At 43.5% G+C, this 21,499-nt stretch overlaps 11 protein-coding genes and 2 non-coding genes across 13 annotated transcripts; 3 read left to right on the top strand and 10 right to left on the bottom strand.

Moving 5' to 3' along the window:
* Positions 1 to 369: 369 nt before the first annotated feature.
* Positions 370 to 2,970, bottom strand: PUMCH_000464 (uncharacterized protein; the record flags this gene model as incomplete). Its single annotated transcript, XM_063019552.1, has 1 exon — positions 370 to 2,970. The coding sequence occupies one exon, from the start codon at positions 2,968 to 2,970 to the stop codon at positions 370 to 372; it is 2,601 nt and encodes an 866-aa protein (XP_062875622.1).
* A 791-nt stretch (positions 2,971 to 3,761) lies between these two features.
* Positions 3,762 to 5,522, bottom strand: PUMCH_000465 (uncharacterized protein; the record flags this gene model as incomplete). The annotated part of the gene is made up of 1 exon (XM_063019553.1): positions 3,762 to 5,522. The coding sequence occupies one exon, from the start codon at positions 5,520 to 5,522 to the stop codon at positions 3,762 to 3,764; it is 1,761 nt and encodes a 586-aa protein (XP_062875623.1).
* Positions 5,523 to 6,981: 1,459 nt separating this feature from the next.
* Positions 6,982 to 7,704, top strand: PUMCH_000466 (uncharacterized protein; the record flags this gene model as incomplete). Its single annotated transcript, XM_063019554.1, has 1 exon — positions 6,982 to 7,704. The coding sequence occupies one exon, from the start codon at positions 6,982 to 6,984 to the stop codon at positions 7,702 to 7,704; it is 723 nt and encodes a 240-aa protein (XP_062875624.1).
* A 219-nt stretch (positions 7,705 to 7,923) lies between these two features.
* On the bottom strand, positions 7,924 to 9,381 carry PUMCH_000467 (uncharacterized protein; the record flags this gene model as incomplete). The annotated part of the gene is made up of 1 exon (XM_063019555.1): positions 7,924 to 9,381. The coding sequence occupies one exon, from the start codon at positions 9,379 to 9,381 to the stop codon at positions 7,924 to 7,926; it is 1,458 nt and encodes a 485-aa protein (XP_062875625.1).
* Positions 9,382 to 10,179: 798 nt separating this feature from the next.
* Positions 10,180 to 10,980, top strand: PUMCH_000468 (uncharacterized protein; the record flags this gene model as incomplete). The annotated part of the gene is made up of 1 exon (XM_063019556.1): positions 10,180 to 10,980. One exon carries the CDS (start codon positions 10,180 to 10,182, stop codon positions 10,978 to 10,980), a length of 801 nt encoding a protein of 266 aa, XP_062875626.1.
* A 20-nt stretch (positions 10,981 to 11,000) lies between these two features.
* PUMCH_000469 (uncharacterized protein) lies at positions 11,001 to 12,059 on the bottom strand (the record flags this gene model as incomplete). Its single annotated transcript, XM_063019557.1, has 1 exon — positions 11,001 to 12,059. The coding sequence occupies one exon, from the start codon at positions 12,057 to 12,059 to the stop codon at positions 11,001 to 11,003; it is 1,059 nt and encodes a 352-aa protein (XP_062875627.1).
* A 475-nt stretch (positions 12,060 to 12,534) lies between these two features.
* PUMCH_000470 (uncharacterized protein) lies at positions 12,535 to 13,074 on the bottom strand (the record flags this gene model as incomplete). The annotated part of the gene is made up of 1 exon (XM_063019558.1): positions 12,535 to 13,074. The coding sequence occupies one exon, from the start codon at positions 13,072 to 13,074 to the stop codon at positions 12,535 to 12,537; it is 540 nt and encodes a 179-aa protein (XP_062875628.1).
* A 225-nt stretch (positions 13,075 to 13,299) lies between these two features.
* On the bottom strand, positions 13,300 to 13,392 carry PUMCH_000471. The gene has a single exon. It is a non-coding gene; the product is annotated as a tRNA-Arg (tRNA).
* A 92-nt stretch (positions 13,393 to 13,484) lies between these two features.
* Positions 13,485 to 14,732, bottom strand: PUMCH_000472 (uncharacterized protein; the record flags this gene model as incomplete). The annotated part of the gene is made up of 1 exon (XM_063019559.1): positions 13,485 to 14,732. One exon carries the CDS (start codon positions 14,730 to 14,732, stop codon positions 13,485 to 13,487), a length of 1,248 nt encoding a protein of 415 aa, XP_062875629.1.
* Positions 14,733 to 15,202: 470 nt separating this feature from the next.
* Positions 15,203 to 17,488, bottom strand: PUMCH_000473 (uncharacterized protein; the record flags this gene model as incomplete). The annotated part of the gene is made up of 1 exon (XM_063019560.1): positions 15,203 to 17,488. The coding sequence occupies one exon, from the start codon at positions 17,486 to 17,488 to the stop codon at positions 15,203 to 15,205; it is 2,286 nt and encodes a 761-aa protein (XP_062875630.1).
* A 375-nt stretch (positions 17,489 to 17,863) lies between these two features.
* On the bottom strand, positions 17,864 to 19,639 carry PUMCH_000474 (uncharacterized protein; the record flags this gene model as incomplete). The annotated part of the gene is made up of 1 exon (XM_063019561.1): positions 17,864 to 19,639. One exon carries the CDS (start codon positions 19,637 to 19,639, stop codon positions 17,864 to 17,866), a length of 1,776 nt encoding a protein of 591 aa, XP_062875631.1.
* Positions 19,640 to 19,975: 336 nt separating this feature from the next.
* On the bottom strand, positions 19,976 to 20,049 carry PUMCH_000475. Its single transcript has one exon. It is a non-coding gene; the product is annotated as a tRNA-Asn (tRNA).
* A 99-nt stretch (positions 20,050 to 20,148) lies between these two features.
* PUMCH_000476 (uncharacterized protein) lies at positions 20,149 to 21,180 on the top strand (the record flags this gene model as incomplete). The annotated part of the gene is made up of 1 exon (XM_063019562.1): positions 20,149 to 21,180. The coding sequence occupies one exon, from the start codon at positions 20,149 to 20,151 to the stop codon at positions 21,178 to 21,180; it is 1,032 nt and encodes a 343-aa protein (XP_062875632.1).
* Positions 21,181 to 21,499: the final 319 nt, after the last annotated feature.

Raw genomic sequence — 21,499 nt, forward strand, 5'->3', positions numbered from 1 at the left:
GAGAGATAATGAGAGATAATGAGAGTGTGTAGAGATGCAGAGGTAAGAGAAGATGAGGATGATTGCATTGAATAGAAAACAAATTTCAAACAAGCAACGAAGAAATGTGAGAGGGTATGATATTTGAAGAGACATGAGAGGTGCAAATGGAGAGGGAAGAGATAAGAGTGTAGAGGAGAGTGGAGCATGAATCATGGAGACTGTAGAGTGGAGAGTGGAGAGGAGAGTGGAGAGTGGAGAGTGAAGAGATGTGTAGAGATGAAAGTATATAAGAGTTGAGAGGTCAGAGTTGAATCAACAATGAGAGAATGTTGGAAGGGAGCCAAGAGAGCACCACAAATCATTGACAGCCAGTCCAGGTGTTGCTAATTAGGCGACTTGTCTCTTTTGACGGTCGCGAGCCCATCTAGCAGCATCCTTGGTTTGCTGAGAGAAAACAATGTTGCCACGAGTTTTCTTGATGAAGTTTGTCACCCAGTCTGGAGCGTAATAGTTTCTGAGTTGGCCATCGTTGTACATTGCTGCAATATCACCCAATAATCCGACGGCTGATCTGGCAGCTGACTCGTTCATGGACAACTCGATATCACCGGCAACTTGCTGGATAAGCTGGAAAATTGGGTCAAGATAACGGACCAACACTTCGGGCTTCGAGCTCAACCCACTCACAATTCCCACGTAGCAGTCCAATACTGCCTCCTTGACAGATGTAACGTAGTCCATCGAGTCGTATGAACTGTCTTCTGGTACCATGTGTGTGAGGTTGGCGCAAACTTGCATGACTGGTTCCATGTATTGCATAAAATCTGCCCCCATGACACCAGCGATGTCTCCGAAACAAGAAATGATCGCAGGCTTCAATTCGCGCTTAATGTCGTTGTTCAAAATGGCGAGACCCAAAATGTCCATCAAGCCGCCTAAGTATGGGGCAATTTTGGCGCCTAAAGACTGGGCCAAGTCCGCCACCAATCCTACAGCGGTAACACAGGTTTGAGATTGAACATTGCGCAAAGCTTGACTCAAGTATGGGACGAACGAGTCCATGAAAGGCAAGAATTGTTCACCCAAGGCACTTGCAACGGCAGAAATAGCAATGAAAACATCTTCTTCGATTAATGCGTTAGGCTCTTGTGCCTCTAGCAACTTGATGAACATGTTCATCAAGTCTGGGGCAGCGGAGGCAACCTCACCACTCAATCTACGGATGATGTTGGTCAACAAGGACAAGATGTTTATCTGCAATTCTTCCAAAGCAGCTCTGTTTTCTATGCTGAGGCCCTGCTGTTGCATGGAGATTGTGGATTGGATTCTGGTCAAAACTTCATTGGCAATGCTCTGAATAATGGGCATGGTGTCCATTGCACTGTAGGATACAAAAGCGGACAAAGCCTCGTAAGCAGACGCACGGGAGTTGAAGTCATTGTCAGCCTTATTTGAGAGCAAAATCAAGGCCTGTACGAAATTCTCGTAATACTTGGACATCAAGTTACTTTGGTCATGTTGAGTGTCAGCACAAAGTTGTTCCAAGAGATTAATCAAGGCCCAACAAGAGTTGACCGAAACCTTAGGGTGATCTCTCAATCCGTCTAAAAGTGCCAATAACAATGGCTCCAAATCCTTATTCAATTCAAGTGCACTCAAGGCGACTTCTGTGATTTTTCCCAAGCACCAAGTAACAGTTTCCTTCACTTGGATACTGTTATCGTGAATCAAGCTCTCGATTGGTTTAATTGCTTCTTGAATAGCCGGCTTGAGCTGCTCGATGTCTGGGCCTTCGAGAATGGAACCGAATGCCATCACTGAGGCCTCACGGTTTCTCCAATCTGGCAGTTCGATGTTGGCAACAAAGAATGACAAGGTTGGCTCCACAACATAAATTCCGGTTGTTGTGGCCAATAATTGCAAACAAGAACCAGCAGCCATGGCAACAGACCAGTCATCATCTTCAGGGTCTTCGTTTTGTTTGGTGAGCAAAGTCAACAATCTTGGCAAAACCTCTCTGCAAGCGAGAAGAGCAAAATTGTAAGAGGTGAGCTCGGCAGAAGCAGGCTCGCCGCGCTCATTTTGCTCGTGCAATTGATAAGCAATCTCGAACTCTTCCTCGCAGATGGTGGACCAGAACTCGATGGCCATGCACGCAACTCTGTCGTTGGGGCTCAGCATACCATTCATGGACAAGACATACAAAGCCTTCTCCATGTAAAGAGACATGTAATGGTAGTACAATTGGACGATACGGGCTAGACATCCGAAAGCGGCAGCCTGCAATTCAACATCGCTAGACTGAGTAGCTTCGCAGACGACTTGCATAATATAGTTACGTTCGCCCTCCCTTTGGAAGTTGTTCTTGATGAATTGTAAGGAGTAAATCAAGGCATTGAGGGCAGTCAATCTAACTAGGGTCAGGGGCTCGGTGGATTGGACACCTTGAGCAATGGCAATAAGAATACCATTTGATTGAGCAATAATTTGAGGATCGTTGGCATCGGCGCTCTCACAGATATAGCCAATAGCCAACAAACATGATCTTTTCACATTCAATGGGCTCTCGACCTTGGTGTGTTCGGTGATGGTTGGAATCAACTCGGGCCACTCGTTGCGTGGAAGTTCAATGAGGGCAATGGCAGACACAAGCTGTGAAATGGAGGTGGTCATGTCTCTGTTATCGCTCAACAACACTTTGACGGCAGCGTCCTTAACGGAGGCCTTCAATTGAGGGTTGGTGTTGACCCATCTGTTCAGTTGCTCGGCTCTCTTGTTGGCCAACTTGGACGTCAACTGGTTCTTCATACCGAGCGCGGCCAAAATGCGCACCTGGGGCGTGCTGCCGTTCAACAACACATCCGAAAACTGCTTCATGTACTCGTCGTAGTGCTGTTCAGCAAGCTGCGAGAGCTGCTGCTCGGCGTTGTTTCTGGACGCAGCATCGCTGGCCATCAAAGCCGTCTCCAAGAGCTGGGCGATATCCATTCTGGGCGAGCTGACTGCGGGTTTTTGTGGATTCTAGGTTGCTTGCGGTGAATACTCGGTAGCTGAGAAAGCTAAATCAACGGGAAAAAAACGACACGCGGTTGCCAGAGTTGGGAATTGCAATTCTTGAAACAGAATCACAGGAGGGGAATTCAATTGGCTACAGAAAAGTCGGGGGGTTAGAACAACGGCGCTTGGGCGGGAGTTTCTGTAGTCTAAGTGTGTCTTTGCAGTTAGCGACAAGATCAAAAAAATACTCGGGCGTGTGTGCACCACTTTTGGTGGAGAATTTAGTCAAACAAGCTACTGGGGTGGAAAATGTAGGTGAGAAAAAACTTTTCCGTGAGCTTATGTTCTTTGTTGTTTTTTTTTTTTTTGATTCTTCATTTGCTTTTCTTTGATGGGAAAGACGAGTTCTCTGGAGTAGAAGATGACAATATTCATGTAAGAATGCTACGTGTAAAAAACGGAAAAAAAAATCAATGCTAATTACAGTCAAATTTTTTATAGGCAACTAAACTTGAAGATGAGCGGCCTTTTGAGTATTACTCTCATGGCTAAATCTTGGAATGGCCTTAAAGAAGTCTTCACTGGTCCTAAAGAGAGAACACATATTTGTGTATAGTTGACAATTTTAAATTCCTTAAATTGCAATCACATTCGGTATAGCGTGGAGGAGTATCGTGATCAATGCTACGACTAGTAACCTGACAATGTTGTGGGTTCTTCTCAAGTTCAATACCTCGCTAATGGTCTATATTTTATGGGATATAATTTATAAGAATGTAAATCTAGTGTTGCTCGTGTATCTCCTCTTCAACTTCTGTGACATCATCTCCATCCTCATCGTCATGAATTTCGGTATAGTTTTGAGAGTCCTCCTTTTCATTGTCCTTCAATTCTAGAACACTTTGATCATCCTCTGGTCTTTTTGTTTCAACACTGTTCCTTTGGCTTTCGGCTTTCTTAGCTGCCTCGAGTCTTTGCAAGAGTATTTTCTCCTTAGCCTTCAATTCGGCTGCTTTTTGCTCCAACAATGCAGCTCTATTGGCTAATTCACGAGCACTGGCCATTTCAATCTCTTCGAGCTTCTGCTGTCTCTCCAAGATACGTTCGTGTCTAATGACATATGGCACCGTCTCGGAAATTTGTCGTAACTGGTGTCTTTGAGGTGCAATGGACATTCTCTTGAATGATTGATTGGTGGAGTCAAGACCAGTTCTAGCGGAAGTTCCAGACTGTGCAGATGAAGACGACACGAAAGAAGCACTATCATTAATCTGAGGAGACAACTTCTGTGATTCTTCCTCGGAAAATAGCATGGATTTTGGTTTTGGCGAAGACTTAACAACGAATGATTCGTCAACTTGTGTCTCATCCTGGGTTTCATTCATGAGCATGGAGACCTCCCCGTTCTTGGTCAATTGGGCCAAATTCGACAAAGAGGGAACAGCAGCCAGAATTTGTTGGTTATCGGAGCCTTCATATTGGGAGTCATCTTCAAGAGCATCATCACTCTTACCAGTAACTTTACTCAATCTCTCTGTTCTATAGGTTTCATACAAGAAGTCGTGGGTCAAATCCTTCAAGTCTTGCAAATGGGATCCTAAGAGGACGGACTTCAAGATAGGAAAGTCACTGTATTTTGGATTGTTGATGTCAACCAAGCCCCATGGATATTGTCTCGCCTTGATTGTCTTGGACTCACCGGTGTTGATGTCTCTGATCTCGAAGTTTTGCTCTGATGCGACAACTGCAAATGGTTGCAATTTGGTCAAGAACTTGCACTCTTGGATCAAATCATAATCCTCGTCAGCGTCATATTCGTCCATGAAGTTGTCGAACTGGAACACTGGGACGTTGAACCGCTCGATATCGATTTTAATTTGGTTCTTGAAGTGCTTCAATTCTGCCTCGGTGAAAGTGTCGGCTCTTCCAATGACAGGAATGATGTTTACGTATTTGGCCAACCTCTTCATACACAGCACATCGAGCTCACGCAACCCGTGGCCCGTGGGGGTGATGAAGTACAACAAGACGTGCACTCTGGTGTCCACAAAACGGGGGTTTCTACGGATACGTGTCTCCTCGGCCAAAACCAAGTCGAATTGCTGCTTCAAGTAGTTCTCGATCTCCACGAAACACAACTCGTTGTTCAAGTTATCTCCAAAACCAGGCGTGTCTATTATGTTTAAGTGTAAGCGAACACTATCCTCGTCCAGTACCTCGACCGAGGTCTCAGTCAATGCAATACCCGGCTCCTCGTTGGCAGTGGAAGCATCGAACTGAGACAGCGGCAATACAGATGTGTTGGGCAACGCCACGGTGGCAGCCAGTGTGAACGTCAATGTCTTCTGGGCGACGGGTGTTCCTTCGTACGCGTGAGGCATGATATTACGGTCCAACAAACAGTTGACAAAGGTGGACTTGCCTGTTCCCAGCTCACCGGACACCATGATGGTGAACTTGATGGCCTTCTTAGCGTCTTTTCTGTAGTTGATCATCGGAGAACCTCCGGCATTAGCGCCTTGCAGCGAAAAGCTGTAGTTCATTGTAGCAGTCAATGTGCGTCCCGTGTGTAGAGTGGCAGAGGTTTTTAGGGATGTGTGATCCTAGCAGGAAGCGTGGGCTACGTGTTGTCAATTGGGGCCAAGTGTTTACCTCGAGAAGTATGAAAACAGGTTGATTTGATTTCCAGTGCGCCTGTTGTCTGCACCACCGGTCTGGATCGGGGAATGTACATGGCAGAAAAAGGGAAATTTGAGGCCTGCGGGTCAGGGGGGGGATTGGGTCTATTTATATACTGTCGAGTTAAAATATGTAAAGGAATTTGGAGAGTTGGAATTGCACTGCGTGTTGTTAGCTAAGCTAAATTTCATGGGAGGTTGGGGTGGTGCTTAGGGAGAAAGACCACGACGGGGTGATAGTTAATGGTTTTTTTGAGTAGATAATTTTCCAAGGATAATTGTGAATTATTTTCTGTTAGATGAAGTTTTTCGAATTACCTTAGTACTTGTGTGTGTGTCAAGTGCTTTCTTCCAGTTCTTTTAGGTTTCTATTTATATGTCACTACCAGCATACGCGTAACTATTTTTCAGGCACTTCTGGTGCAGAGGCCTAGGCAGCTGTACGTAAGTCTAAAGATGAGCAAAAAATACTCAAAACAAAAATTCTTATCCTTGAATTTATTCCATCCTCTGGTTCTATATTTTTATTTCATTTGAGAAAATTCTTGGGCAGAATCTGTTTTATGTACCCCTTTGTCTATCCACACAAGCCCATTCGGATATAGCCTCTACCAAATCCATACATATGGTTTATCTACTCTTAATCATCAAAATTTTGATCTTATTTCTATTAAATATACATCACCCATGGCGTCTCTATCGAAGGTCAAATAGCACATGGATCATACACCAATGGGCTGCAAATAGGAAAAGAACTGCGGCTGAAACGGACGGAGAAATTTGGATGTGTGGCACTTTGACGTAGCTGCTCGCGAATTGGAAACTCTTTCCAAACTCGATGATATCTAGCCAATTCTTCACTGTATCTATCTCCATCACCGCTATCAGTATTTTGGTTGTTTCGTATTGGGGTCCTTTGAATGTGCTGTGTGTTGTTCCAGACAATGTAGTGTTCAGCGAAAAAAAGAGCGATGAATAAATAGATAAAACGATCGGAGTGCAAATAGACTGAGAGCGCGAGCATTGGAATCCTGGTCGTATTTATACCTTGTTCTTATCAGTAGACAGCCGCCTGCCTGCATGGCGGATACTTGACACTCCTCCATACCGACTGGTATTTCAATTTTAGTACGATCGTTCCTGTTTGTAGCATCTGTGAAAGCAAGAAAATAGGAATTTTTTTGAAGTTTTCTTCGAACATAAGACTTACACACCTAACACTTCTTGAATTGAAGGTATAAAGGTTGTATTCATTAAGTTTTGGGAAGTGGGCTGATTGTCACTTCGGAAGACGGATAGCAATTGGGAAAGAATTAAGCACAAAATGTTCAAGGCGATTTCGGCAAAAACAGCGGCTTTGCTTGATAAAGAGCTTATGTCTACCGGTGCTTTTTCCATCGATCAATTGATGGAATTGGCTGGACAGGCGGTAGCCAAAGCCATCTACAAGGAGTACCCACCAACAGATAAAAATCAAAAAGTTTTGGTTTTGGTCGGACCTGGAAACAATGGTGGTGATGGATTAGTGTGTGCTCGCCACTTGAAGGTTTGGAATTATGCTCAACCCGTCATCTACTATCCGAAAAGACCCCAGAATGAGCTTTACATGAACTTGACAAAACAACTTTCCGATATGGGCGTCGAACAATTGCATGACTTGGGACAGGTCCAGTCGCTTTTGAAGGGTACTTCTGTCAAGGTTATTGTAGATGCCCTCTTTGGTTTTTCTTTCCATCCTCCAATCAGAGATCCGTTCAATGATCTTTTGAAATACTTGAGCGATAATAATGCTGAGCTTCCTCCTATTGTATCTGTTGATATCCCCTCTGGTTGGGATGTAGATGAGGGACCTGGTGAGTGTGACATCGGCGCATCAATGCTCGTCAGTTTGACAGCCCCAAAACCCTGCTCTGAGAAATTCATGGCCAAAGGAAAGGCACACTATCTTGGTGGTCGTTTCATCAATGATGACGTTGCTCTGAGATATGGCATTGAGGACTACATCAAATTGTACAAGGATGATTCTTTGATAGCCAAACTTAGCTAACTGTGAAGCGTTCAATGTGTTAGCGGGCTACAAAAACGTCTCTTTGAATCTCTGTGATTTTTTCAAAGTAAATTTAAAAACTCTCGTATCATCAAAGCTTGCTTCAACGATGTTATGTAAAAAAATGTGTGGGTATGACGACACTACAACACAATTCGATTGATATCATTATCATTATCATTCATTGAAAAATAACGGGTCTATGTAAGCCTTAATCTCTCAATTTCCCGACCCTCGGAGTATTCTCTTGATCTCCATTATTGAATTAGAGACAGCCCGTTGCGATGGATTCACATACATAGATTGTCTTTTCTGGCTGTTAGGATCTTGAAGGGTTTGCATCATTTTCGCTTTGTAGTTGAAAGAAGAAACATCTGTCGAATGACGATGCTGTGGCACCGCTCTCACTTTAGGTAACTCTTTTGCCAATACATCATAATGTGGCACACTCTTATGCAGAGTCGAAGTCTCTTCTTTTGCTGGTATACTTTCAGGCACACTGAAGTGTTTAGTAGGTACATGTGACCAACGCTTCCAAGCTGCTGATTTGGTTTTGGGTTTGTCTAGGGACGAGCTCGACGCAGAAGACGACAGCATCTTCTGAACGACACTCATTGGAATCTGTGATGATGAATATCTCTTGCTTTGGATTCTCTGATCGACTGGGATCATGAATCTTGATTTGTCGTAATCCGCGCCGGCATCAAGGCGAAAGTCGGTATTGGCAAAAGATGCTTTCGTGATACTTGATCTTGGTGATTCACTCTTGATTCGTCTTTGATTGTGAATCATATGCTGAGATTCGCTCCTCGAATCTGAGTTCATGGGCATGGAACGGCTGTGGTAATGGGATGCTACGGGGTTCGTGTTTGTTGCCACGCTGGGGTACTTAAAGGTCGCTTGTTCCGTGGCGCGAATAAAACTTCCCTCGTTGGATGCTGGAGGAGGTGTCAACGGCTCATCATATACTGAGCTGGATTGAGAGGCGACGCTTTCAACATCGTCCTTGAGATAGACATGAAGAAGCGAGCTGATATAGCTGGGATTATCGGCAAGTTGGTATACTTGGGAGCCTATCGTACTGCTAGAGTGGTATGGTGCTGCATTGTATGGTGTTGCGTTGTCAAATGTCGAGCTTTGTTTCAGGGTAGTGCTGATTGTTGTACAGTCTATTGCCGTATCCAACGGTTGATGAGATACCGGCAGATCCGAGAACCCCGACTGGAACTCGTCTAATTCCTCCATATCACCGGGCTGACCAATTTCGCTTTGTAGCGGCCGCAGCTGCTCTTGCACTACAAGCGGTGCCAGTGTGTATGGGCCATAACTACTCAGACGGAAGCCGCCATGAGAACTATAAGTCTTCTCCTTTTTTGGAACCGGTGGAGGCAATTCTGGCAACGGAACATCCTGATACGCAAACTTCCTCGTATCGTTTCTCCCTGTGTGCGGCGTCGACATCACTCTCTTTCCATCCAAGAGCTGGCCAGTCTTATGATCGTAGACAGGCATCGTAGGCATATGTCTCACGGAGTATTGGCGGGTCACGCGCGACTGAACATCCATCAAATCGTCCAAATCATGGACCACATCTCTTGGAGTCTCGAAATCCACTGCTGGAGCTCCATTTTTGGAGCGGGTTTTGGGTAGATGGAAGCTAGGGAAGAAGGAGGGCATGGGCCGGGTATTCAGCTTGGATCTCACAAAGGTGTCAAATAAAGTAAGGGTCCAGACGTCATTGCCAGTGCGGAACTGCTCAATATATAAAGACGGGTCCGGATATGCACGGGGTGGCTGGTGGTTTCTTTACAGAGTAGTGGGTGCAAAAAGTGCAGTACAGATGACAGAGGAGGATGTAGGGGGCAAGTCAAGCGCAAACGCGATCGGGACAGGGGGTTATCCCATTTTTCTGTGCAATGACATTGTAGCTATACCATACTTTGTTCGAGTTGTTTTTTTCTTTGTTTTAGCTTCTACTTCGTCGTTCTCCTCGGAATTCTCATATCTCTTCTGATGCACAAGAGGTATATATAGCCGCCGTGAATCAGTTGTCTGCAGTCCGGCCTGCTCTAAATTAAGCTGGCAGAAGCGTTTAATAGAGCCAGCTAAGGGTAGATCTATATTAAGCTCGTAACGATATTCGTGAAACATAGCTCCATAACCGAATCCGTCGATTTGCGCAGAAACGGCGGTGGCAAGTATCATTTCTGGTGTTCACCGTTTTTGGCCATAACCGTTTTTGAGATAGCACCTGTCACAATCCCTCAAGGTGTGTGGTGCCGATAAGAACAAGAGTCACTATAATCCATTACATACATATTTACACATATCTATATAAATACAGATACATTTGTTCAATTCAAATTAATTCGACTTTGCAATTTTCCAGATACGCTTGTCAGTTCTTGTTTAAACCGTTTTTGTCCTAGTTCTCTTACCCATCTACCCACTCTTATCGTGTATAGTACTAATAGTATGGATCCACTCTTAGCATTGCGAGAACTGCTCTGGGAGGCAGCAGTCAATGTTCGCATCAAATATGGCCGTCATGAGTATCTCGCCCGGTTCCATCGCTCAGCCTATTTGCCGCTCTACTACACGGAAATCGCCCTGTTCTTCTCTGTGCTTTCTCTTTCTCCACAACTAGAATCAAGCCCGATTTGGCTTCAGGACGGAGACACCCCGCTCAAATGGAACTTGCCCATCGGTGTTCTCTATGATTTGCATTGGCTACATCGAAGAAATGGAATCGAACCCTGGACACTTACGTTGTGTGTTTCTGGGGAAGGCCAGTATCCAAGAGACACAATAATTCCTTTTCCTTCTCCTGTAATGGGTGAAGTGGTTAACTATCGAGACACGGTTTTCCAAGTAATAATCAATCTGCTCAAACAGTCATGCTATGTCCTACGAGGCAACTCGCGTGCCATCTTGAGCATGAGCGAGCACGACACCAAGGCATTGTGGAAAGCAATCCAAACACATGATTACGATATGTATCTGACAACCATGCGCGAAAACTTCGACATTGAGACTGTCCGCAGGTTGCCTGTGAAGGTTTTTAGCGTTCCTTTGCGGTCCTATACCCAATTGTCTCTATCTCCCAAAACAGAAAACGACGAGCCAACAATTTTGGGAGATACTCTTCAAGAATTCAATTCGGATAAGTTATACATACAAGGAATTGCAATCGATGATATGCTATCTATGGAGGTCCTCCAGGTGTGGCGCCAATTCCGCCACTTGGACAATTTTCTATACATTGTCGCATTCTAAAAATATTATTAAATATGGTCTTACTCTGGCTTGCGGAAAACAGCTTGGAGCCAAATCCGGTACATCTTCAATTGCTTTTTACGATTGACGAGAAGTCGTCTGTCAGTTGCAATATTTCCCTCTTCAAATGGACCATCGGTGCAGAAAATAGTCCTCAACTCCTCCTCGGTGAAGAAGTAGACTCTGGTACCATCACCTCTGATATAGAAGTTGTCCTCTAACAACCGGTCCTTCTTGAATCTAACCTGAGCCAAGTCATATCTACCATAATCTCTGAAGAGGATCTGGCCGCCAGGTTTAAGAACCTTGTTAAGGTTGCAAATGGCATGCTTCCATTGCTCGGGGCTCAATGCTGAGAAGACAAAGACCATAATCACAATATCCACTGAGTTTGGTTCCATGTCCTCGGGAATGGTCTGTTCTGGGTTTGCCAAGTCCCATACAGATGAGTAGGCAATACCCTTTTCATGCTCTGGCTCAAAGTTTTCATTTTTCTTGACGATATCTACTGCCACCTTCAGGTAGTCGCAGCCGAAGATCTTCAAATTTGGGTTCTTGTTTTGGTTCAAGATAGGGTAAAATGTGTTACCTGCACCGCATCCAACCTCCAAGATGGTGACTGGTTTGTCATATGTCTCAGAAGTCATCTCGTACAAGGATGGAAATTCAATCTGCAACCATTTACGGTCCTTGAAGAAGTTTTCTTGGTTATGACGATAGAATATATCCCAGTATTTTGCTGGGTTGGAGTTATATAGCTTTTTGTTGAACTCGTTTACGGGCTGTTCATATTGCTTTGCTATGAGTTTTTCAGCATCGTCTATTTGTTCTTGTCCCCATTCGACATGATCCCAGGCGTTGTGGCTGAAAACCTGGTCTTCATCCGTAAGGAATCTTTGACCAAAAGTAAACGGTTTGTCTTTGCCAATTCTGGACTCCAATGGAGGCTTTTGCTCGACGGGCTGTTCTGTGTTTTCCATTTGATGTATGAAATTTGGAGATGAGGTCTGCAGGATGAGATTGATAAGATATAATTCAAGAGAGGACCACAAAAATGGGCGTTCATTGATGGAAATCATGCTGTAGTTTTTTTTAATGACATTTTCTATTTGAGCTTATTCATTTGTTTGGGAGTTTTGCGCGTTTTGTTTGAATGAAGTCAGGGTATCAACCAAGTGTAGTAGTGTCCACTGCTAGCATGCTTGATTCTTGACCGCTCCATGTCATAATTGCATACATGCTTCATTTGAGTGGAACTCGATTTTCTCAGTATCGTAATAATGATGGTGTTCAATTTTTCGAGTTCTACAAAAAATTGACTTCTATCCTCAGTAGCTCCAATTGTATCAATCAAACCCATCAGATCATATCGTTTCAATACGCAACTTCAACAGTGCACGGAATTATTACTTTCGAGAGATGAAAATGCCTAAGACAATCCAGATAAATCATTCTCCGAGATCGTCAGGATCACCAACTCGACATCTACTCCATCTGTAATTGCCTTTTTACCAGATGCAAGATCCAAAAAGGTTTTTATCCTCAGCTTTCAACCTATGCTTCACAAACTGACTTTATTTTCGCCTCGAAAAGTGTGCTTTTGATGGGCATATCCGTAGAATAGAAAGGATCCTTCATCACATAATCACAGTACAACACATACAATTGCTTGAAATACTCCTCCACCAACTCGTATTGCTTTCGAAGCTCGCCCTTGGTCGAGAGAGGACTCTCATGAGAATGGTCTTGTTTAGCCACCGGACTAGTCACTAGCACAAACTTAATACCCGTGAGAGTTTGAAATACATACAAACTGAAGTAGTCAGTGTCTACATGTTGGAGCCCCAGATTGTTAACGTTTGGTGTGGAGGCCTTGCCTGAACTCAAGATTTGTCCATTGACAGTTTGTGCGGTTTCGTTGAGACTACGACATTCAGCAGGTTTTAGATTCGTGGCAATGGCATGGACAGAATGTAGCGTTCCTGCTAAGACAAGATAATCGTTCGCTGTGAGTTTGGCAATTCCAGGATTGACATCCTTTTGGAAAACTAGACCGCCTGCCTTATTGAGGATATAGAGACTGAAGATACGCATATAGATAAGTATTGGGAGAATTCAAAAATGTGGTTGCGAAGGAAGCGAAGCAGGCGATGAAAGGTGTATGTAGAGCCAATGCGTTTGTAAAGCTAAATTGTATTAGTTCTTCTAGTTGAGGACAAGACGTTATTCTGAATTGTGGAGGTGAATGGTTTATGGTGCGGTATAGGAGCGCGAATCTATGCGAGACTGGATAGAAGCAAAAAAATGCAAAAAAGTAAGCTTCCCCACCAGGAGTCGAACCTGGAATCTTCTGGTTCCAACAGAAGTGGTTACTTTCGTAGCCAGACGCCTTGACCATTGGGCCATGAGGAACGAAGCTTGTGAGTTGAATTTTTGACATCACTATGACAAGTAAATATTTTCTTTGTTGTGTCAGTTATATCTTCCTTTATATGATTTATATACTATGTATCTGTTTGTTCCGTATCCTTTGCTTTTTTGTACTGGCGAAGAAACTCCTCCGTTCTCTTCCTTTTTTCTTTAGACTGTAGCTTCTTCTTATGGCGCCGACTATTCTGATGTATCTCCCAGCTCTGCTCTCCGACAGCTACTAATGGTTCGCCTTTTGCATCCACACACACAGAGCATTCATAGTGTTTCCAATTATTGGACGCTTGAAGGGTCTTGTTGCTGTTGAAAGTCTCAAAGAAGTCTGTCAGTGGAAGAAGTGAAGTGAGATTTTCTGGCGCCTGTTCTTGTGAAACACCCAATGGGCCCTTATTAATGAACTCCTCTGCAATAGCGAGGCCCCTATCCGAAACATTCTCTTTCCACTTAGAGAGGTCTGTTGCATCTAGAAGATATAGTTTTCCACCGTACTTGTAGTTAAACCGGCTCTCCTTGAATAATTCAACTCCTAGCAATTTTTTAATCCACTTGACCTGGTATTTGGCATACTGGCGTGTCCTGATCTTCATTCTGTCGACTCCCTCGTCAAACAATTTCTGGTCAGATTGCCCATTCTCGAGCCAAGGAAGAAACTCCTTGAAGCCGATGACCTGCCAGATTCCGGTGGTAATATCTGGTTTCGGCTCGCTGGCTTGATACACTGCGTTCATTTCTTTTATCTCATCCAATGCTCCGCTGGTCATCATTGCATCTACACGCTTGTCGAGTCTATCACGTAGAGTATCAGGGTCGCAGTATATCCAATAAAAGAGTGTGTTGAATTTGAGAGAGGTATCTTCCAACTCTTCGAGCTTTTGTTCTTGATACATGTCACTAGGTTTCTGGCCAGTCGTATAGTATATTTCGAGCGCACGACGCAACTTCCTCTGATCTTTTGGGTGAAATTTATGGCTTATAAGAGGATCGACTTTCTCAAGCGTAGAAAAAAGCTGTTCCACGGGCCCATCAAGGATTTGAAGTTCTTCAGTGGTCACATCCCTCTTCCCATAGGTTTGTTCCATCTCTCCCACAGTCTTGTTCTTGAACAAAAGATTTTGAAGATAATAGTGGGTGCCACCGATGATAATTGGAGTCTTGTTTTCCGCGTGAATCCTCTCAATGGCCGCATTGGCTTCGTCACTGTATCTATGAATGAAATACTCTTCATCCCAGTTGACATGATCCATTACATGGTGCGGGACGCCCTCACGCTCAGCAATCGGGTGCTTGTTGGTGATAATCGGAACACGCTTGTATACTTGCATAGAATCCGCATTGATGATTTCACCGTTGAGTGCTTTCGCTAGCTCGATGCTATACTAATTGTTAGAGAGATTCGGGTCAGAAGAGGGTTGGCAGACAACAAAAACACATACCTGTGATTTCCCGACACCAGTGGTACCGACAATGGTGATAACATTTTTCTTTGGCTGCGTCATGATGTAATTTTTGGCGTATCGTAGATACAGCCGAAGCATCAACCATATAAATAGTGAGGGCGATGCGCATCGCTTAAATCGAATTCAACCATTTCTGTTGGAGACGAAAATTAAAAGGACAGGCCCTAGGCAAGGAGCTTATATTTCATTTAATGTTTAGTTTTCTACGAAATATTATATGCTAGTCCGTTTTAAATAGGTATTCATGTTGCATGGGTGCACAGCTACAGCTCATATAATTATGACTTACCGTTAAATTCGGATCCGAATGTTCAAATTGAATTATCACTAAATAATCACTGACTATCGTCAGAAAGGCGGTTTAGTGGGTTAGGTCTAACACTCTGTGGCGTGGCCAAAGACAGAGACATAGAATGTTCTATTTGATTGAACTTTTGCTGGTTTTGAAGCTCGATGCTCAATCTTCGTGCTTCATCTCGTCTAGAATACAAGAAGTCATCGAGCTCTCTGAGGACACCATTTCCTTTTTCTAAGAAGTCACTATAGAATGACGAGGCCCGGTTCAAGTTTGCGATCAATTCGAGATATTGAACGTATGCATGTTCGAAGTATTGGAGCGCCTTAAGGCGCTCTTGCTGTGCCGCATTGTTGAGAATTTCCTTGCAACGCGCAAAGCGCAAGTTTGTCTCCTCAATCTGTCCTTCTAATTGTGTTTGTTTCTGCTTCAGACTTTCAACAAACGATAAGTCCTCTGTGTAGAGTTGAAGCTGCTTCTCGTAAATCACTTCGAATTTCGCTGGATCCACGACTCCGTTCGATTCTTGAAAGTATGATGGCCTTTTTCTATACTCACTCAATACCAAGGGCAAAATGCTGTGGTTACGCACCTTTCCGTCGACACCATGTATAAATCGTTGCCTAGTTATCTCAAGCTTATTCGCCTCCGAAAGTAACTCTTTTAAATCGTTGACTAGCTTTCCCATCTCTGGATTCAACTTAACATAAACAGAGCTTGGGATCTTCTTCTGGAGTGCATCTTTTCCACCGCAATACACAACAAGTGCCGGCCGTATGTTCTCGAATGCATCACCAATTAGGAGGTCACTTTGATGGCCTTGATCTAGGTAGCTCTGCATTTTCTCTATTTTGGCAGTCAAGTTAGTAGTCACCGTCAGAGAAGGAGCTCTGTTCCAGTTGATATCGCCGGCTCGTTTGCGTAAGAGCTCATCTTCATAATTTTCCATCCTGAGTCTCTCTTCACATTCGAATATGAGATTCTTGGACTTGATTGCTAGCTCCGAGATCTCTGCCATGGAATCTGATAGTATACTTATGCCGCCCAAAGATTTTATTTCGGCCAGATGGCTCAAAATAGATTCGGGGACATTCTCCGGCTTTTGTATTGTATCTATAGTTGCAGGTAGATCCCTTTCTGCAAGGAATTGTCGAAGCATTCTTCCGAGCGCCAGCAATGGCTCTGTAAGGACTTGTTGAATATAGCTTTCTTCTCTCTCTTTAAACGCTTGCGCAATTTGGATAATAGTGAATGGAACAAGAGAAGCAAAGGCGGAATTATGATCAGTAGTATCCAATTCTGTGGGAACTTCAGGAAGCACCATTGAAACTGCATCAATACGCGGGAGATCTTGAAACATTGGCACCGGTTTCAAGAAGACCAAATCGTTCTCTTTTTCTGCTGTTTTCAAAATCGACTCGACAGTGTCTGTGAGCCCACGCAAGTCTTCTATAACTTCGGAGACAACATACCTTTTATGCTTCAATGCTTCTGAACACAGCTCAGAAGCCGCTTTCAAGTATGCTACTTGCTTACCGTACTCAAAGTTATCAAGAGCCACGATCGACATTCTATAATACGTTGCAGCCAAAAAGTGGTGCATTTTCATACGCATATGGTTTTTCCAATCCAATATGATAGTATTTGACTTCTGCGCTTGCTCGAATGCCTCCTCATAGTATTCTGCAACCTTCTTAGACAAACGAGCTATTAATGTGTTTTTCATTGATGGATTACTCACAGCTTTTAGCCAGATAACCTCTTGGGCTTGTGCTAGCATGATGAGTTTCAAGGTTGAAACAGTATGTAGATCGAAGTCCAATGGTTGTTTTCCAGTGGCTCCCTCTTGTAGCATTGATATGAGATACTCGAAGCATCCTGCTGACTGCTTAAAGAACAAGCATGCCTTCTTCACCCCCTCCTCATGGAAAATGTTTTCTTCGTGTGCCTTAGTGCAATACAAGGCACCCAACTGATACACCAAATATGCTTGTTCCTCCTTCCAGCTCGTCACAAGACGACTAACTGGTTGGTATCTGAGAGTTGAAAACCATTCAAACGAAGTGACATCATCTGGAAATCTACGAGAAACATCACGTATCATGCAATAAAATGCTGCTATAACTTTTTGATATTGCACCAAATCTAGTGTCTCTGACGTAGATTTCGACGCTAGCAAGTCTTGAAGCTGCTGGATTCTGTTTAAGTCATCAGAAAACGTTGAAACCGGCTGAAAGAAATCTTTCTTTATGATTTGGGCCAAGTTTTCCTTAATTGGGGATATTCCAACATGAAATAACGGAATGCTTAGGAAATTGCCTATCATTATCAGTGTTTAGGTGTATGCAAAGAACTGATGGAGACGTCTTGTGGGAGTAATCCTAAAAAGTAAATAATTGTCTATGGGAATTGTTTGCTTGAATTGAGTCCGAGTATGGATCAATGGGCTAGAATTAAGCCAAGTGCCCGATAGTAGCGTTTGTCTTGATAAGTAGATAAGTCAGTCTGGAGAGAAATTGCACCAGTGCACCACCCTAGACAAAGGAAAGAGAAGACAATTAAGGCCCACCAAACAAATTTGTCTCTATAAGTAACAATTTTATGAATATGAACGGTGAGATTATATGATCGTTGGCCCTCTATCATGTCTGGTGGATAGCTGAACGATGCTAGAGTACTCTAGTGGCTCACCAAACACCATTTAGATACCTAGTTGGGCTCTGCGCTCAGCAGCACGTATGTCATCTACTAGCTCATGGAGTCTTGCTGACCGCACAGAAACTGCCACATTTTCGTCCTGCAAAATTTGTTTGTGAAGCTGTTCATCTGCGCATAGGCCCGCAAATTCTAGAAAATTCGCATGTAAATCTGCCGCAATTGACTCACTGTCTGGAATCTCTGACTCTTTGCCAAATTGTACGGCATTCTCGGCTGCTGTTGCTTTCGAGTCTAGTTGTACTAGTTGTTCGACGACCTTCTCGTACATCTCCTCTCCAATTGGGAGATCACTCATCCTTGCGTCGAATTCCTTGACACTTTTTTGTTCTTTTAATTCTTCCTCGATTTGTTTTTCGACGGCTAACCAAGATTTCTCAGATATGCCAGGAATCACTTTGCCTGGAAAGATTGGATTCACAAATTGGATATAGTCTGAAGTGACAAGGCCAATAAATTGGTCATTGATCTGCTTCTCGATCTCCGATTCGCCATTTGAGACATTCAAAAGTGTCGGTTTTGGAATTGGATACCCCTTTTCAACGACAATAGTTTGTTTGTCAACGGCAATGTCCAGAGAGCTCAAGACTGCACTATCAGTCAGAACAGGTTCTTTTAGGCTTATTGGGGGCATGAGAGGAGGATTGGTATTCTTTGGGGCCGAAATTTTGGCGAGATGATCCTTGAGAAAAGATGAGTACTTCTTCCTGGAGTCTGAGGTATGCTGCTTTGAAGGCTCTAGTACTTCTTGATTGGTACTGTTTGAAACCAAAGCCTGTGTTTTTTGCAATATTCTTTTCTTCGTTTCCTCCTCGGTATCATGCGCCCCTGGCTCAGGCAATATGAGACCACGACGTTTCGAAAGTTGATATTCTGCCACTTCTGAGACTGCCCCAGCAGCATCTGCAATACTTTTTTTCGCTCTCTTAGCACTCTTCTCGTCATCTTCTGCCTTTCCCTTAGGCTTCTTATCCAAATCTTCTAGTCCCTTAAATTTGACACTTTTCTGAAAGCTAGTTTGATCCAGTGTATTCTGTGAATCCTCGATGGTTGTATCGTAGAGTCCAGGAGGCGGTTTTCGTTCGTGCGGAATGTCGCCATTATAATCAAACTCTTTTCTTCGTTTTTTGTTTTTCAGAATCAAGCTAATATTGATGCCCGCAGCCTTGAGTTCTCTACGTTTCTGAAGCAATGCTATACGTCTGCTCTCCTCCAAAAGACGCTCGCGCTCTTTTCTCTTGGCCTTCTTTCCCTGTGTGTTGGCAAGTCTCGCCTTGGCTTCAGACAACATCTCAGCCTCATCTTCGTCCATGTCCTCCATGTCGGGTCTCAGAGGAAGACTCTCAAATGCATTTCCCAACGCCGGAAGGGCCTCGATTCCGGGGCCAGTAAGACTCGTATCTATGGCACCTTCCTCCTCTTCATCCTTCACCTGCAGCGCATCGCTTAGTAGCTTTTGATATCTCTCTAGACAATGTGTAGCGGTTCTACCCATGACAGAAGCTATACTGCGCCATTGATTTGGAAGAAGCTTCGCAAGATTAAGAAGTTTCTCATCATCTTGCAGAGACCACTCTGTGCGATTAATGGTAGGGTTGAGGTACTCGTTCCATCTTGCCTTAGCCTGTTTGGCTGTTTTCTTTGGTAGAAGCGACGAGACACGCGCCCATTGTGTTAAGCCATATTTGGAAACGGCAGCGCGAAGAATTTGATCTTCGGCATTGGTCCATGCCCCGCCTTTGACGTAAATTGGAGGAGCCATTCTGGGCCTGGATTCAATGAGATGTACCCCAGATTCTATTAGAAGACCATATTGGGATGAGGTGTGAGCGATGGCTTTGAAACATTCAAATATAGTTGAATATTGAATTTGAATTTTCAGTAATGCGAATCATTTTCTTTCCATACTTTTGCCTTTATAGAATAGTTGCTATATTGTCTACATCCCTATCCACTTCAACAACGACTACCGTACCTCATCTGGCCCGAAACTTATGAAATTACCTCATTTGATGAGAGAAAAAGAACTTGTCAACAATTATCGAAAGTGAAAGAGAAAAAAATTCTACTGAGAAGTTCACAGAATAAAAAAAAGAAGCGACCTCGGTGAGGATCGAACTCACGATCTCAAGATTAACAGTCTTACGCCTTAACCAGCTTGGCCACGAAGTCTTGCTTGCAAAATGAGGAGCGACTGTCGAACAGCTCCTATATTTTTTACAAAGCTATTATACAGGTCCCTCACTCTACCTCACATACTAACTACTCCTAATGAAAAACCTACGAACTTCGCTCTCGTTAGCCCTCATTGCTCGGCGCAATTTCACATGTGTTACAGACCACTATGAGCACTGTGTTCACGAAATTATTACGCGGCTCACTCAATTCGATGCCTCTTTATCGTGGACAGAGGTAGACATCCTGAAGGGAAGTCAAGACCTCATATCGAAAATGTGCCGAGAAGAAAAAAGTGGCGACGATTCACAAGCATTAAAACTACATAATATCGTTATTTGGAATCACCTCGAGTCTTATTCGATGGACTTGGCCACGAAGAACGATCTTTTGAGGACATTCGACCAACTCGAGATGCACAACGCCATTGATTCGCGCAAAGAAGACCATAAGAAACCAGTAATAATTCAGAACCAAGAAGTCATTGTTCCAGACATTTTCATTATAATTCCTGTGATGAAGTTGGGCAATACGATTCCAAAGATCAATCCCCAAATCAAAGAACGCTTCTGGTTTTGCCAGAGCGTCTTCTTTAAAAGAATTGACAAAAGAGCTGAATCTTCTGAGTGGGATTGGGATCTCGAAGAATGCCGCAACAGGCTTGCGGATGTTTATTTCGATCCTGAAGTACGAGAATATGTCAGTTCTCTCATGGTGTTCACTCGTTCCCATAGACTCACATCTCTAGCTCCACTCACATCGAGACCCACATACAAAGGAACTCTATCGATTGTGGAACTAGCGAAAGCTTTGGTGGTTTGGAACAACAGGCTAAACTTCGATAGATTGTATGTCACTCCAGACTACGTGAAGGTTGCCTATCGAAAAGTGTGCTACTGGTTAGTAGACTGGGAAACAAATCCGACTTTCATCAGCAAAAGCAATCAAACTGAGCATGACAGACGCATGCAAATTTCCATACTCACTGGTGATTGGTATGGAAGTGAATGGCAGAGTGTCAAGAGCTATTTGAAGGAGAACGAGTCTCACAAGGATTTTAAAACAACTACGGGCTTTCAAAATAAGATCGTTGAAGATGTCCTTGATTCTGTACTGCCTCCCTTATAGCTTGTTATCAAGTTTGTATCATTTAATTTGCATTCATATTTCTCAAAACCTTGACTAAATTCTAACCGTAGCTTCTAATCAAATTACATGAGTCATCAGATGATACATTTGTAAGATGTGTTTGCTATCATCTTATAATTCGAAATTCTTGGTTACGCAATTGTCGAAGGATCACTCTGTCATCTCAATTATCATTTTTTACATGGAACAGGGTGTAGAATGCAAAATGTAGAATCAATCTCAAAATTCGAATATTGGGAATCTGACAAAGAAGCTTGAACAAGAGCTTTTTCCAGGTCCTTAAATATGAGTTCTTTCA

The sequence above is a fragment of the Australozyma saopauloensis genome, chromosome 1, assembly GCF_035610405.1.
Source record: "Australozyma saopauloensis chromosome 1, complete sequence".
In the NCBI taxonomy this organism is placed as follows: domain Eukaryota; kingdom Fungi; phylum Ascomycota; class Pichiomycetes; order Serinales; family Metschnikowiaceae; genus Australozyma; species Australozyma saopauloensis.